The sequence below is a fragment of the Microtus pennsylvanicus genome, chromosome 5 (genome assembly GCF_037038515.1).
Source record: "Microtus pennsylvanicus isolate mMicPen1 chromosome 5, mMicPen1.hap1, whole genome shotgun sequence".
Taxonomy (NCBI): Eukaryota; Metazoa; Chordata; class Mammalia; order Rodentia; family Cricetidae; genus Microtus; species Microtus pennsylvanicus.
In genome coordinates, this window is record NC_134583.1 from 106,915,805 (window position 1) to 106,932,663 (window position 16,859).

Consider the following 16,859-nt stretch of genomic DNA (forward strand, 5'->3'; position numbering starts at 1 on the left):
AGCACATTGGAGAGTGCATTGGAAACATTTTTTTTTTTTATCCCACTGGCATTTTTAACATGCCAGGTTGTGTTGTATTCTGTAGCAGGTTTTCTTCACAAAACCTTTCTTTTTCAGGAGGCATTGTACATAAGTGAAAGAAATTATGTCTGCGCTGTAATCACTCTTTATATTGATTGTTATACTCACATGATCATAAATATTAGCCATGTTTGGTGCTGTGGAGAAATGAAGGTAATTGCCTTATGATTAGAGCTCTTTCAGAGAGGGGAGGATTGATTAGCATTTCCATACTGGAGGCTATAGCGAGAGGCCGGAGGTACAAGCAGCAACTCGAGTTATTTGTGTGAGAAAGCAATCTCAAAGTGTCATTTTAAAAAAAATTTTTTTAAGAGAAAATTTCTTTTCCATGGTCAGATTTTCTTTTGTCTGTTTTTTTCCCCCTTATTTTTCTTTTTTCCTTTTTGTCTCTTAATTTTTCTTAATAAGTTTCGAGACTTACCAGGAGAAAAAGAAAAGTTTGAACTTGTGGGTCCTGTCACGTGGCTCTTTTAGCCTTTTCTGAGCAGGTCCCCTTCACACCTGGCCGTTTTTATAGCTATTTTATTATCTCTCTGTATTAGTGCTGCTGGCTCTGGGTTAAAGCAAGCGTTTGCAGGTAATTGGAGAAACGTGCTTTTGCTGTTTGTGAGTTGTGTGTTTTCTCTATCGGGTGGTTTCATTGCGTCTACCAAGGAGTGTGGCTTCATCCTTCCCGTCTGTTCCCTTGTTTACTAATTTCTACGTTAGAACAAAAATCTGGATGGAATTGTTGATTTATGGTGTGACTCATGAATAAATTGGTGTAAAAGCTTAAAGGTCGGGGCTCTTGTGACTGCAGAGATACATTCTTAGGGGATTATTTTATTTTCTTCATGTGCCCCTGGTTTTGTTTATCATTACTGTCCTGGCAATAATGACGCCTTTAGAGTATTTTGCTTATATTGATATAAATTTTATGTGGAGTCAATCATATGCAAGCTCTTGAATGTATAGATACTTTAACATCTGCCATTCTTTTTTTTAAATTAATGATTTATGCTTTACAATAGACTTAGGTTAAAAATGTATTTTATCTAGTATGGTGGTGGCTCTCTTTCTTTCTTGATAGATGGCTGGTTACTTTTAGTTTTAGTGAGTTTCATTTTATTCTAATTATTCAAAATACATGTGTCTCTGCCTCTTACATTGTAAAGGTATGGGTAGGTTTGTCTTGGTTATTTCCTTACTTAAATCTCTTTCCTCCTTTGTTTCCGCTTCAACAGGCCATTGAAGACGGCAATTTGGAAGAAATGGAAGAGGAAGTACGGCTGAAGAAGAGGAAAAGACGAAGAAATGTGGATAAAGAACCTGTGAAGGAAGATGTGGAAAAAGCAAAGAAAAGAAGAGGCCGCCCTCCAGCTGAGAAACTGTCACCAAATCCCCCAAAACTAACAAAGCAGATGAACGCCATCATCGATACTGTGATCAACTACAAAGACAGGTGAGTGCATGGCTCCTTCCCTTCCACCAAGCCCATGAGTGGTAGGAATTAAGAAGATGCTCACTTGGGTCACAGGGCTCTTTCTAATTTGCAGTTTTGTCCCGGAAGGTGCCAGTTGCCTTGTACCTTGAGAAATGGCCACTAGTGGTATTTTGTATGATGTTTCGCGGTGCGTTGTTTAAGGTGATGGGAAATGATATTAGAAGACTTTGTAAAGAAATCTAGTTTGGGAATGGATTCTCTGGGAGCTCTGCTGAGGGAGGTCTTGAGGTGATGGGATGAAGTTTGTTTTTTGTTTGTTTGGGTTTTTTTTTTTAAGTAAACTTGTTTAAAAAAAAGACTTACTGATGTATTTAAGGTAAATCTTTTACGTTAATAAAGGCACTGTTCAACAAAAGAAAAAAAAGAAGGAGATACCTGTACAAAATTATTGTGCTTCTCTCCTTCTAATGCCTGGGTTTGGAGCATTTCAGGGAGCTGTCTTCTCTCTTGTATTACCGCTATATGTACTCAGAGTGGTGTTTCCGCAAATTTGCTCATCTTCCATGGACTTCTTGGGTGTGGCCAATAAGAAGGCGGTGCTGGACACAGGCAAGACCACTTTAAACAGTGAACTTAATTATTTGGGGACTGAGGCGGAGACACTTCAGATTGCCATTCATCCCTGTGCTAGTTCACCAGTTTGGCTCCGTTGGAGTTGGTCGATTTGGCTCCCTGGCTATGGCTTTCCTTTGAAGCAGTGGTATTTTCCTTCGAAAGCCCTCTCTTATTTCCACTGGAAGCAGGCATCTCTGCTGTCTAAATTGCATGGTCATAGATGTCAGTTCTCAGAGACCATCCATTTCCAACAGGCGCTCCCGTTCTGTGCTCCTGCTGAATGGCCCGAGAAGGGCTGAATTGTGATTTGGGTTTTTCCTCCTAGCTTTGGTGTATTACATGGCAGTCAGGAAGAAGTAGCTGGAAAAATTAAGTAGCAAAAAAAGTTTAAAAAAAAAAAACAACTTTCCATCAGGAATTTCGCTCTTAAGCCTCTCTGACTGTGTGGCGTTTTCCCAAACCGTGATGGGGACAGGAGGAGCAAGGTCCCTTTGGGGTCAAAATTTCCTGTCTCTCTCGACCAAACAAGCCTCCGCGCTCCCATGTTTATCCAGCTTCAGTGTGTTCTTTTTGAAGAAGCGGGCATCTTTTTACCTATCCTGAAGTGGCCCAAAGCACAGCCCGCATCTTCTTGGTGCAATGATGCTCACTGACAATCCATTGAGCGAAACTTGACCCCACGTCCACTCTTGACCTGGAGTTAGGCTTGAATTATTTGTTTGTTTGTTTGTTTGTCCGAACCAAGGATTGGTAACTCTGAAGGTTTTATGTTCAGCCCCGGTTTACACCTCATATGGATCTCTGCTGTGAGGAAATTGCAGCTACATAGGGAGCTGCCCAAACCTCTCACTTCTTCCGCCATTCTGTCAGGAGAGTCTAACATCTGTTTTCTGACCAGATGTGCCTGGGTCTCTGGCAGGCCTTTGATGGTCACATTGCTTCCTGAGTTAACCTGGCTCTGCTGGAACACTAAGAGGGACTGAGGGACTCTGTGGAGATTTTAATACTGGGCCTTTGAGTAGTGGTCGTTGATGCCATTGCCTTTAATCGCCTATGGGGTCAGCACCTACTCATGTTGCGAGCAGATTGTTTGGTTTGGCTTTATGTTGTTGGGGAGGCAAGTTCATAATGCTTCGTTTCTGTCAAGACCAATCCCCCCCCTTTGGAAAAACTTAAAAATCTGGCAGCATCTGTCCAATTTTCGGGAGTGGGGGGCTCAGCAGGAGGGAAGAAATGACTATTCTCCCCACCTGCTGCTCATGGGTGATCTCAGCTGTCACCATCCCTACCGCCAGTATGGAGCATGAGCTGCCTGTTGTTGACGGGCTTTGCATAGCTTGTTTACATTGCCTGCTGGCTGCCTTTGTGACATCCTGGTGTACATGACCACCACAGACTTCCCCGGAGTCCATTCTCAACCTACAGAGCTATGTGAACCTGAACGTAACTCCTTTATTTCGGGGGAGGCAGAGCTCAGGGTCTCCCAGAACAAGCTCCGTGAGCCTCAGCTGCCTGCATTTAAACCTTGACTCTGGTGTCCCTGAGCTGGCAGACTCTTTAACTTCTCTGATCCTCAGTTTCCGGGTGCACACAGCAGAATGATCCCTTCCCTAGCCTCTAGCGTTGTTGTCCTGGGCAGTTAATATAACCCCAGATTCTTTGAATAGTTTAGTGATTAATAATCAAACTTTCAGACTGCTTGCAGTTAATCAAGCAGGTGAAGGGACCTCGGAGCCCAGAGAAGAAAGTGTCCTTGCTGATACTGGTTTCCATGGTTTTAGTGCCAGAAACAGAAACTGCGGTTTCACCAGAACTGGCTACTGAGCATGCCTCTAGTTGTACTGTAGGCAGAGGCTATCTAAATACTACAGCATGTGGATATTTAATGGCCGTTCCTCTTTTCCTGGCTGTATTTATTTGCTTATCGCGTTCTCCTTGAAAAGTGCCCTCCTAAGACTCATTTTTGTTAGTTCCTGCATTTTTAGGTACTTTCTGGAGATTGTATGCTAAATTTCCACCACTGCATGTTCCGTGTATACTTCATGCCAGTGATCTTCTAGAAAAAGCAACGGACTCTATTTATATTATGTATTTCTCTTACCAAATTTGGTTCTCAAGTAGGAGGCGCTCAAATTAGGAGGGCCTTAATTAGATACCAGTGTCATATTTTTGGTTCATTTTAGAAAACCTACTGGGGAAAAAAATGTACATCTTGCTGTGTTGAGGTTTCTCCAGCATTAGAGTCAGTTACTAATACAGTAATGCAGCCCACCTAAAGAAAAAATGCTCCCTGCACTAAACCCATCCAGCATTTGGGTCCCGATGGTCATGTAGTGGGGCAGTATATTGCGCGTGAGACCTCCATCTCTATTTAAGTGATACAGAAGAAAAATTAATTAGCTCTCGAGAACAGTTGTTTAAATGTCCTTGCACAATTCTGGGACAGATGTGGCTTGATATTTCCACAAAGACTTAACATAATAATTTATGTGTTTATTTATTGCTTTGTATTTCCAAGCATGACAGTTTAAAAATGTGACCCCGAAGAGCCATCGACTGTGTGACTCACAAACGGACGGTGGTTAGGTAGTACAAGGCCATGGCTACTGGTTCCTCTCTTGTTATTTCTCCCGAATAGAAAACCTTTATCTCAAGTTGTACCAAAGGCTTTGTTTTGGCTTGGTGGGCATACTTTGTCTTCTCGTTTTGAAGGCCTTTAAAGCTCCCATCTCGCCCTCTATAACTGTTTGGCCCGGGACACTCTTGTTTCTTTGGAAAGGATTCATCTTCCATTGCACCTCTACCCTGAGCTGCCGTGGAAAAATAAGGTGATGCCTGGCCTAGCAAAGCTCTTTCAAGTCGCAGGAAACAGCCTCCAGTTACCGGGATGACAGGTTCCTAGGGACAGCCTTGAAGTTCTGGGCTTTGGCTCTGCCTGGTCTGGTTTCCGGTGACTTGGATACAGCAGTACTGGTGACGGAAAGTCCTCCAGCCTGCAGATATGGATCCCACATGGGACACAGTTTCAGGAGGAACTTTTTGATGCTGCAGGATCGGCTTAGATAGGGTAGTCCTTTGCCATGTTTAAATCCTGCCCACCGAATCTTAGCTGTTTATTCTACAGACTTTTCAGAGACTACATCCAGACTCGTTTCATGAAATGCCCTTTTAAAATGGTTCTAAACTGGCTCTCCAGCCCAGGATCACATTCTTCAAGTAGAAACATACCCTTTTATTTCCCCGAGCGACACTTAGATCCCTCCTTAGACGCATTCAACTCTTGTGTTGCCCTATCTGAAACATGCACCTGAGAGGATGGGGTCGCTGGCTTGCTCATTCTGGACACCACTGTTCTCTGCACATGGCTCAAGAGCTTCTTTGCCTTCTCCAGCGTCCTTGACACAGAACCCGCTGATGTTGGACACGTAACACCCACACCGTGCAGGTCTTTTCTCAATAGCTGCTAAGTTTGGCCTTGAGCTAATAAGCGGTGCTATTGCTCAACCACTATATACTGAGTTCACTAGCTCAGTGCAACTTCATCCTGCAGTCTTCGCTCTTATCATTAACGTTGCTTGCTTCTTGTTCTTTAAACAAGTATTTGCTTGTCTTCCTAAGGTTTTGTTTTTTTGTTTTATTTTTCTGTAAGCCTAAGATGTGACATAAACTATTGCTCACATGTTTGCAAAGGAACCAGGACAAGTCTCTGTTTCTTGCCCTTGCCATCGGTGCGGGTTGATGTGAATATATTGACCAGTAATCCTTGAAGTTGGTCAAGTGCCCATTGAATTCACGTGGCCAACCTATCAAGTCACCCACATTCATCTGTCCCTTCTCAAGGTTATCAGGAAAGACTACAACCAAATACTCCGCGTTGGTAGCCTTTCCCATCTATCAACCTAGAAACCCTGCTGAAAAAGTGAAATGAGGTTAGCCTGCCTGCCAGGGCTCTTTCAAAGACACCCCCTGCTAGTTCTTAATGATGTTATTTATCTTTGCTAAGTAGCCCCCTGGCCTCTGAGGAATTTAGTCTAAGTTCTCAACAAGGGTCAACATGAAGACTTACAGTCTCGGGTTTCATTTCTCATTTCAAAACAGGGATATTTGCTACTCTCCAACCTCTGCCTCCATCTCCACCGTCTGCGGTTTCCTACACATGGTTAGCAGAAGCAATCTACCCTTTCAGGATCTAGTTTGTTTGCGGCTGAACTTGAACTTATTTGAAGCACCTTGATACATTCCTTTTTTTTTTTTTTTAAATCAACTCTCCTATCAGGAGCCTCTGCTTGATTTTTCTTATACCTTGCTTTTCAAACCTGTGTACTCATCCCTGAAAAATCTGGAAACAGTGGTGTATGGTGCACACACTTGTTAACCGGACCTAGGAGGCTGAGGCACAAGGATATCCAGAGTGAGGCCAGGCCAGGCAACATCATGAGACCCTGTTTCAAACAAAACAAAACAACAACAAAAAAACCCTAACAATAATGTCAACAAAAAAGCAAACTAATAAAATCCCAAGAATCTGGAAGCAGAATATGCATTTGTACTTTGAATTTTTTTGTCGAACATGTACATGACTTGAAGGTACATTCCGTGAGACCTGCCATCTGGGGATGCAGACCTGAGGTCCAGCTCTAATGATGGCATGAAGCAATAGGGAAGGCAGGAGATTCTGCTTGGCTAGTCCAATTCGAGGCTACAGTGCTACCAGACAGTGCAAGAGGCAAGGCAGGTCCTACCTTCCTGGACATGTATCCCCCGCATCCCGTTCCGATTTTAATAAGCCCTTAGTGGTAATTTGATCTATGATGAAGTTTACTGTTTTGAGTTCCAGCGATGGACTGCTCAGGCTAGCCATAGGGTCCTCATCCCAGTTATCTCTCCTGCCTCTGCTCTGCCCATGCAGGGAAGACAGGTGTGGGCTGCTGCTGTAGGCAGGAAGTGGAGGAAGGCAGAATCAAGAGAGCCCCACTAACACCACAGCCCAGAGGCACTGAGGTTTGTTGTTGTTTTTTGACGGGAACAGTCATCATAATGACACTTTTTTTAAAAAAAAACACAAGAATAAAAAAAGACAGTATTTCCTCTCCTTCGGCTGCTGGGCCTTCTGAGCAGACCTATGTCTGCTTTGGTGTGCCATTGTCATCAACCAGAAGTCCCAAATAGAAAACAACGTCCCTTTCCGCACCTCTCTTTAACACTCAGATACAAAGTTCCCTCCCCACATAGGGTCTCTAAGGCAAGCCTCCTCCTGCATCTTCACACACTGTCTCCCCGAGACCCTGGAACGACTGCCGCTCCCACGTGTGGGAGGCCAGCCTCTCATCTCTTGCTGCCCTGCCTTCTCTCTGAGGCCCGTATCTAAATCTAACCATGTCTTCCTGTTCTTTAAGAGCCTCCAGATTTCAGACTTTGGAAAAGTAGATTTCTGTGTTGTGAACCTTACAACTTTGGTTTCCAGTGTGGCCCTCCCCGTCCTCACCTGGATTTCAGACATCCTGGTTAATGCTGTATATTTGGAGTTTTGCATGCACTCTCATACCTCCTCTGTGTAGTGATGCCTGACCCTGGCCAGTTGTCTCCTTCTGTGGGTGAAGCAAGCAGTGGTCGTGCAGAGGTGGGCCGGCTTGGGTCTGCCGCAGGAGATGGTTAGTTTGTTCTAGAGCATAACCCGGATGGGATGGAGGGATGGAGGGCTTCCCAAGGCGTTACCCACCCACCTGATTACCCTTCCTCTGCTCCCACACAGAAGGCCACCTGTGTGTTAGTGTCCAGAACTGTCAGGTAACCCTCAGCGAGTGGCTCAAATCCACTCTCAGTCAAGAGTGCTTATTCAGTGATCTGCTGAAAATAAGAGACTGGGAAAGGAGCATCTATTTCATGACCAGAATCTAGGCTGCTGCCTGGAATCCGTTCCTGTGGTGGACGCTGTAAACAAGACCACCTTATCTAGTTTGTAGTCAGGAGTTGTCTTGGTAAGTATGATCCCTGTTGTACAAATGAGAGGCCAGACAAGACCAACACACCCCTAATGTGGCTTCTCATTCTCCACTGCTCTGGGAACTATGAATGTGATACCACGTGTGGATAGAAATGGAACAGGGGAACAAGGAGACACAGAAAGGGCCCTATGATGTTGGGAAGCCATGCCCCAGCCACCGTCATGTTGGAGAAATGTGTATCATTGCAGAATGGTACTTGGTGGTGATCAGCTCAACCAGGCTGACTCTCAGATTAATTGCTCCAGGTCACCCAGCCTGAGGAAGGGGCTGGGCTGGGAGGAGGACACAGGTCTTCTGACTCTAGTGTTCTTTTTACTCTGCCGCAGGTGTAACGTGGAGAAGGTGCCCTGTAATTCTCAGTTGGAAATAGAAGGAAACAGGTCAGGACCTGCCTTATATTCCCATGTCTCTAAACACAGGTATCCTTTGGTACACAAAGCAAGCCAATGCATAGACTTGGTCTTTGGGAACCCCTTGACCTAGTCACCGCTCCCCTGCCCCCAGTCGCCTCTCCTTGGGATGGGGTTGCAGGCACACATGTTCGTAAATACCTGCTCTGCTTTTGAGGCCACTGTGCAGTGTGCTCACCTGGAAGAGCCCACCTGTACATGCGTACCTTACAAAGCTGGCAGGAGCCATCTGGCCTGCCAAGCCTGCAGCACCTCAGAGGTAGGTCTCTGCCTCCTCTGCCCCATCTGCCCCTCATCCTGGTGTGCCCTATGGACCTTGTCATTCCGTGTTACCCAGGTGTTAAAGCTTAACGCCCAGTACTCCAAGCACTCGAGGGGACCTGTTGTGTGTAACATGAACTTGGGTGAATGTTCATATTGCTGAGCATCCTGGAGTTGACTACAGTTAGCATGGGGGTTGAAGGGGCAGGTGTTTCTTGTATTTACTCCCGAGCGCAGGCTGAGCTGGATTTCAGGGTCTGTGACCTTTGAGCGTCCCATCATGCTGAGTCCTAAGCTTCCTCGGCCAGTGTGTCTCACTTTCATGTACCTCTGCCCCGGCTGGGTGAAAATCAAAAGTGTTCTTTCCCTGAAGATGCTAGATTTCGATGGTGTTGGTTGATGGGAGATGGATGCCCAGTTAGGAGTTATCAGTACGTTGAGGGTGGGATTTTCCTCCCTTTCGATCAAGCTGATTTGTTGAAATTATCATTGCAGTGCTTGCCTCCTGTCCTTCAGTTTTGTCAAATGATCCAGTAATGTATTCTACATCCTCAACCCTAACCCAATCAGTGCAGGATCTGATCTAGAAACGAGAGGAGAACTGAGGTTGTATGCTGTATTTCAGGATGAACAGGTCCCCATCTGTGACCTTTTTTTTAGAATAAGGCCTTAAATATAAGTCTGTGGAGAGGAAACTTGAGCAGGATTGTTGGCCTCCAATCCTAGAAAGCATACACACCACAGTGCCTGCTGAGCACGGCCAATGATGCTCTCTCTGTCTCTATCATCAGGAGAAAGGAAGGATTCCGGCAGACTTGCAACAACGGTGACTCTGTAGGACTGGGCTGTTTACATAATAAAGTGACTTGCCTGAACCTAGAAAGGAAGCCTAGAGTCTAAATGGTGAAATGGAGGCTAAACACCTGCCCTGCCCCCCACCCCACCCCCAGAGCAGGCATTTGTCTGAGTCCCTTTCCCCTTTGCTCCGCCTTCTCTCCTCCATCAAAGCAGTCCTGTTACCATGAAAAAGAGGATTAATGACTTTAAAGGCTACTGCAAACCTCTGATGTCCTGCCTGGGCCTTCTGAGGGTAGAGGGATATAACCTTTTGCAGTCAGGACCCGGATAAATCCGTTTTCACTAAATACACATTTAAATGGTTGTTTCCAGAGGTTGGAAGAGTCTTGTCTGCCTTGCTTCCGTGGATGCTCTTTGGAGCTGGTGTCCTCCCATATTGCCTCCTGCTTCTTTGTCCCCCTAAGCCTGAGCGAATTGTGTGGCATTTGGAGTTGTTTTATCATAAACTAACCCTTCTTTAGAGCAGTTGCTCAAAAACCCTTTCTTTCTGTTCAAAATCCCAACGATTTCCATAGTCTCTGTGTAAGTATTGAAAATGGGGCCGGGGTAAAATAGATTGCCACAGCGCAGACCTCCTGGTGAGAGTAAGGTGGAGGGACGGTGGGACGAGGAATGTCTCCGTTGGCTTGTGGTTGGCACCGGGATTAGACTGGAGCGAGCATGAGGGATGAGAGTGTACAAACCGAAGCACCCAGTAGTGTGGGCATAAGCAGCTATCGAAGGAGATGTGGGTAAGCAGACTGCCTCTAGAGACATGTGTCCGTGTACAGCTAGACTTCTCTGTCCAAAGAAAGAAGAGCCAGCCCCATAGGAAGCAGCAGAGCAGACCCGGAAGGCAATGAACTTCAAAGTGAGGAGCCTGAGTGTGATCTTCAAGAACTCAAGTCTCGGAGGCAGCTCCCGTGTTTTGGCGGGTGACTGTCTGGTGTCCCATGTTGAGGATGCAGATGAGGATACATCTGGGTTCCTGCCGAGAGGATGCAGTGACCAGTGTGTGGTGTGTGCTGTGGTTGGTGGGTTGGATCCCGCTCACAGAGGGAACTGACTAGGCTGTGAGAAAAGGAGAGAGGATTCGAGGCCATGTCACATGTTCGTGTTGGGGCTGGCGCTCTGTTGGCACTGTGAGACAGGAACTGAATGAGGCGTGTTAGGGGTTAGAGTGAGCTACAGGGGTGTTGCTGGGGAAAGGGGGAAACATCATTCCCATAAGGAAGTGGCACTGGGGAGGAGGATGGCAGAATACATGCTCAGAATGTCTGCTAGACGTCCGCAGACCGAGACTGAGGTGGGGCCCTCAGAACTCTTGGCTCTGTTACCCGAGCGTTTCCTGTGCCATCTCTAGGAATGGCGGTGAAAGGAAATGGGGTATACACGTGGCATTATGTATACATGTTTTTGCATACATGTGTGTATGTGTGTGTGTGGGGTGTAGCTCAGCCCTGGGGGTAACCCAGCTCTACAGACTCCACAGCAGGACTCTTAAGTCATCTCCGCGGCTGTTAGCAGCCCTCGATGTCGTGACTATGTCATTAGTATTGACTGCTCTTTCAGAACCAGCCAACAAATTCTCTTAGACAAAGCCTATTTTTAGCAGCCTTGACATTAGGTTTTCTATATTTCTCTAAATGGAGGAGAAAGGCTGCGAGAATGGCTCTCGTGCCCCGGCGTCTTTGCACTTAGAGGCTTCAGCTGGATTCCAGAAGAATTACCATGAAGCAGCATCATGACCAGGTGGATGCATTTAGACAGAATTCGAGTTCTGGGTGCTGAGAAGTTTCTCATTCCCTGTCAGCCACTTGAGACCTCACACAGTATTGCCAGTTTCCCTCCTAGACTGCCTGGGGAGGTTCCAGCGTGATGTTCAGTCTGAGAAAAAGTCGGGCCTAGAGCAGGACTTTCGGTACTGGTCTTGCAAGCTCCCTAGAGATATCCCGTCCAGCTAGAGACTTGGGGTGGGGGTGGGGTATTGCTGTGCCATCAACAGCCTAATTTTCCTTAGCCCAGTGTTTCCCAAACTCATTTTTTTCAGTGAGCTCTCTTTCCAGGTTAATAGCCAATAGACCTGTGAGTTGGTGTGCTGTGGCACACTCTTTGAGCAACGCTGGGTTAGAGGTCTAATACTTCATTTAGAGCGTATGTGGGTAACTGTGGGTTCTGGTGTCTTCCTTCACCCTCATTACAAATACTGCTGATATAGTGTTGCTGGAGCAGGCTGCTGTGATGTGTTTGTTTTGTTGCTTGTAAACCCAGCACAAGCTAGGGTCATCTAAGAAGAGGGAACCTTAATTGAGAAAATGACTCCGAAAAATTGGTTTGTAGGCAAGCCTGTGAGATACTTTCTTGTTTGATGATTGATGTGGGAGGGTCCAGCCTGCTGTAGGTGGTGCACCCCTGGCAGGTAGTCCTGGAATATATAAGAAAGCAGGTTGAGGTGGGCAGTGGTAGCACACTCCTCTAAACCCAGCACTCAGGAGACAGAGACAGGCAGATCTCTGAGTTTGAGGACAGGACACAGAAAAAGCCTGCTTCAAAAACAAACAAAACCAAACAAAAAGGCAGCATCAAAAACAAAAAAGAAAGCAGGCCGAACAATCCAGTAAGTAGCATTTCTCCATGGCCTCTGGCTCAGTTCCTGCTTCTAGGTTCCTGCCCTGGCTTCCCTCAGTGACAGAGTGTGACCCTAGAGGTGTGTGCAAGAAGAAATAAACCCTTTGTTTCCCAAGTTGCCTTTGGCCATGGTATTCTAGCTCAGCAACAGAAAGCAAATGAAGACAGAAGGCCTCCCCTAGCTTCTAGTATTACTCTGGCCCTACAGGCCTTCTCTTCCTCTCAGGCTCCAGCTATATGAATGACCCCTCGGGAAGAGGAAAGAACCCCTATTGGAAGTAGCAGAATGTATCCTTTTATAGGGATAATGTTGTCTTTAAACTCGATTCCGTGGACATTTTGATCAAAAAATGGATTGATACTGAAGATTGCAGAGATTAGATAGATTTTATATGCATAAACCCTTTTCTGTTCATGGGTCTGATCTGTCTTACTCCAGAATTTATCAAAATGGCTAATGCAGGAAATGGCCCTCAGAGAACTGCCACCACCCACCCATTTAAAGCAAGCAGCATCTGAGCCCTGGGCTCTTCCAGTAGAGAAACGTCAGACTTTATTTGTTTCTAAAAGATTTGTGTCACAAATAAACCAAAAGCTCTGACGCATGTTTACCATACAGAAGTAAAGACATTGTAAGAGTCAAAGGGCAGGATACTCAGAAGGTGAGAGTCAGTCTGTCCTTATATTTTGAAAGGACAGCATCTCAGGTTTCCAGGAGGAAATGGTGAAGGCAACCGGGAGCTGGCAGGCTAGGGAGGTGACAGGCCAGGGAGGTGGCAGGCCATTTAGCTGTCACGTCAGACAGAGGGAGGTGAGAATTCATACCTTCTCTTGCTATTATGAAATGTCAAGTGAGAAAAAAAAATGTGTAGGGAACTAGATGGCCGGTGTCAGTATTTCTAAAAGTCAAGCGATAGGTGGTAAATCTACTAAAAATGTCTCAAGATGCCTGCCAAGAAATAGAAGAGCCAGACTTGGTAGTCCATGTCTCTAATTCCAGTACCCGGGAAGATGATGCAGGAGGATTGGGAGTTGAGGGTGAAAATATAAAAAAATAATATAAAGTGAAGAAAGTAAATAAAATGCCTGCAAGTGTACGTCCTTTTCCAAGTGTCCCTGGCAGTAGTAGACATTGTAAGTGTGATCGATAGAGTCTTATGATCGCAGTATCTTAGGTAAAGTTGTCATGTAATTAATTATTCTGCTTATTTACTTGGCTTTATTGGTCAGCTCTGAAGGAGTCAGTAGTGAAGCCTGCTGCCCATTTGATAGCAACCAAAGCTTGCCATCTGACACACACACACCGTTTTGTTAGGGAAAATAAAATGGGATTTTTTGACCTGCAGCACATTGTTGAACAAAGTAACCCAATCAAAGTGTTGAGACCCACTCTGTGGGTGACCTGGTTCAGAGCTGCGCTGGATTATAAATCTTGGCGCAGAGTTATGTTACTGTGAGCATGAAATTGCCCCAATTTACTCTGATCTCTTTCTCCTATGCTTATTTCAAAACTTTCAGGACAGACTACACTTAAAAGTCTATAACCTCTGGATGTTTTGTTTTGTTTTTCAATTCCATAACAAACAAACAAATTCCTTCTCCTATTCTTTTAAACCTCCCAGCTTTAGACTCTTTAGTATCCCATCACTGGGCTCTTTGACTTAAATTATTTTCAGTTACCCTACGATGACCATCTTAAACATCTTAATCCTTTTTACTTTTACATATGTGTTGTATGTTTCTGTGTGTGCGCACATGCTGTGGCACATATGTGAAGTCAAAGGACAGTGTAGTAGGAGGCCTCTTACTTGGTCCCAGCCGTCCAGACTCCCGAAATAACCACTCAGAAGCTGTATTAATTAAATCACTGCTTGCCCTATTAGCTCTAGCTTGTTACTGGCTAGCCCTTACATCTAGAATTAACCCATTTCCATTATTTTATATTTTAACACAAGGTTTGTTTCCTACCGGCAGGGTTCCAGCTGACAGCTCGCATCTCTCTGGCTCTGCCTTCTTTCCCCCAGCATTCAGTTTAGTTTTTCCCGCCTAGCTCTATTCTGCTAAGCCACTGGCCAAAACAGCTTCTTTATTCATTAACCAATAAAAGCAACACATATAGACAGAAGGACCTCCCACACCAGGACGACTTGTGGGAACTGGCTCTCTCCTACTGTTTGGGTCTGTCTGGATGTGGAACATTAGGCTTGGTGGTATCTGCATTTAGTGTTGAGCCATCTCTCTGCCCCACCCCCATCTTATCTTTGTTTCAGCCTAGAGGAAGCAATAATAATTAGAACAGCATCAGAGTGCCACTCTTCCTGGACTGGATGAAGTCAGGTGGCGATGCTGAGTGGGGGCTTGGCTTCTTTGCCTCTTGTTTCTTGATAACTGAGGAACGTGGTGTCTGTATTCTTTCTTGATATGTGGGGTACTTCTAACAGCTAACCACCCACCTTCTAGAAACAAAAGCATGTCCTGTACTGATTGAAGGGCACCAGAGCCTGGGATGTCAGAGCCAGTGTCAGTCGTGGCTCTGTGAGCGTGAGACCCAGACAGGAGATCTCACTAGTGACTGTGGTGTGCTCATGGCTTGTGTTTCATACCTCGCCAGAATTCTGGGGTCCCTTAGATGATCGGGAAACAGCTGCAATCTTGAGGAAATTTATCAGTAGTGTGTATCTTCTTCCAAGAACCTGATCTGAGGAGAAAGCAACGTTTCTCACCCTCTGCTATAATGTCATTCTAGTTTCTAGGTTTTCTTCCCAAATTATGTCTATGTAGGATACCCTCAGGACTGCATTAATTTCCCTATGCCATACCCCCAACCCCAAGTGGGTGTTCTAAAGCATAACTTCATTTTTTTTTTATGGAGTAAGTCATAGTTTTACTTTTGTTGCTTAAAGTAAACAAGACTTACTTTGACTTCAGGCAGTTATATTTTGTCCACAACCATTAAAGGCAACTGATCAGCTTCATCAGATGATAAAGAAAATACAGGCTAGGGTATTAGCCTTGCAGGTTTGATCCTCATACTACAGACACCAATCAGGCACGTGTTTAATCCTTGCTCTTCAGAGGATCAGAAGTTCAAAGGTCAGCCTCAGCTACCTAGTGAACTGGGCCAGTTTAGTCTATATATGAGGTTGTCTGGGGGTGGGGGCAGGCAGAGGAGAGTGGGGATCATAAAAAGGGGGAAAAGTATTAGACTTACTCCTCTGGACTTGAAAGGCATCATTGGAAGATATACCAGCCATTGTTTTAAAGGAAGGTATTTCTAAGCAGGTTAGTCTAAAGCGTATGTCCTGCAGTACCTAACTTAGGTGAAGCTGGTATTTCTGCAGGGGATGCATCATGTACAACCTCCATCTAGAGTCAGTAGAACAGATGGGGAAAGGTCACCTGGTGGGTTGTAGAGGTGACAAGAAAAAAAACTGGCTTCTAAATCTCAGTAGTATGTGCATGTGCACCTTGCATGCAGGGTTTGCGGGTCCCCGCTTACGGGTGAAGCGTGGTCCCCGCTTACGGGTGAAGCGTGGTCCCGCTTACGGGTGAGGCGTGGTCCCGCTTACAGGTGAAGCGTGGTGCTTCTCTTTGTGCGCGTGACACAGCCATCATCTTCCTGCGTCCATTCACCCTGGGAGACAGGAAAGTGCTTGCCACCTGCCCCTGGAATCCCCAAGTTCAGGGAGATCTTTCTCTTCTCCCGCCAGCCCTGGAAAGGATGACAGGGGAAGACTGGATTATAGAACCTGTTGGCATCCTGTGGGAAGGAGAGAAAATTCCGGGAAGGGCGGTACAGAGAGTTAAATGCAATTAATAGTAAAGTGACTGTCCCCCATGTTTACGGAGAATGCATCTTGATTGTGGGGGGATCATAACATGTTTGAAGGGGGTGAATTTCAACCCTACATTAGCAATATGTAATCCTAGCAGCTAGAATGATTGCCACAGGTTTGGCTGTCTTTGGGCTTTGGAGTAGACCGTGTCTCACCACCTCCAGCACCAGATATAAGAAATGTCCAGTCATTCATGAGGAATGACTCGGAAGAGAAGGAGACTGTTCTGCTGAGCTCAGAAGGTGTCACCCTGGAGGGCTTGGTCACCAGACAATTTCCTTAGGTGGCTTCCCCAGAAAAAGAAGGATAGAGTGTTTAGTCCAGTGGGGCTTTATTTTTTAAGTAAGATAAGATACATTTGCTCTCATTTAATAGCACCAACACCAAGTCTGGGAACAATCGGCTCTCCTCTTCTGAGCACCGGTGACTCTGATTTGTCTCTCTGGTGAACCTGGGATCTGTAGGTTTGACAGGACAGAGAAGGCAGGCACAGGTGGCCTTTGTGACCTTGTGCTCTCCAAGTTCTAGTCTGTTTCCTGGGTCTAGTCCCTGGTGTTTAATTCTCCCTTCACAGGAGCATGGGTGAAATCCGGAGTCTGTCCATCACGGGTGTCCAGAGCAGAGATGTGCTTGTAATCTGTCAATAGAAAACTGACACCATCTGTTGGGGACGTAGGAAATGACACTGAAGATGTCACTGAGGTTTGGGTCTTAAAGGCACGACTACAGAAAGGTCTGGCGTGTAGATTGATGCCAGGATTTG

General features: G+C 45.6%; 1 protein-coding gene across 11 annotated transcripts in view; it reads left to right on the forward strand.

Annotated features, from left to right (window-relative positions):
• Smarca2 (SWI/SNF related BAF chromatin remodeling complex subunit ATPase 2) overlaps window positions 1-16,859 on the forward strand; it is a 170,454-nt gene that overhangs the window by 145,226 nt on the left and 8,369 nt on the right. For 7 of the 11 annotated variants that reach the window (XM_075973760.1, XM_075973763.1, XM_075973762.1 and 4 more), the window contains one exon: window positions 1,305-1,522. In XM_075973760.1, the coding sequence (XP_075829875.1) occupies window positions 1,305-1,522 (218 nt within the window). Of the gene's footprint in view, window positions 1-1,304; window positions 1,523-8,450; window positions 8,505-16,859 lie in introns of all 11 variants that reach the window. The other 4 variants (XM_075973757.1, XM_075973759.1, XM_075973755.1 and 1 more) reach the window with 1 other exon arrangement.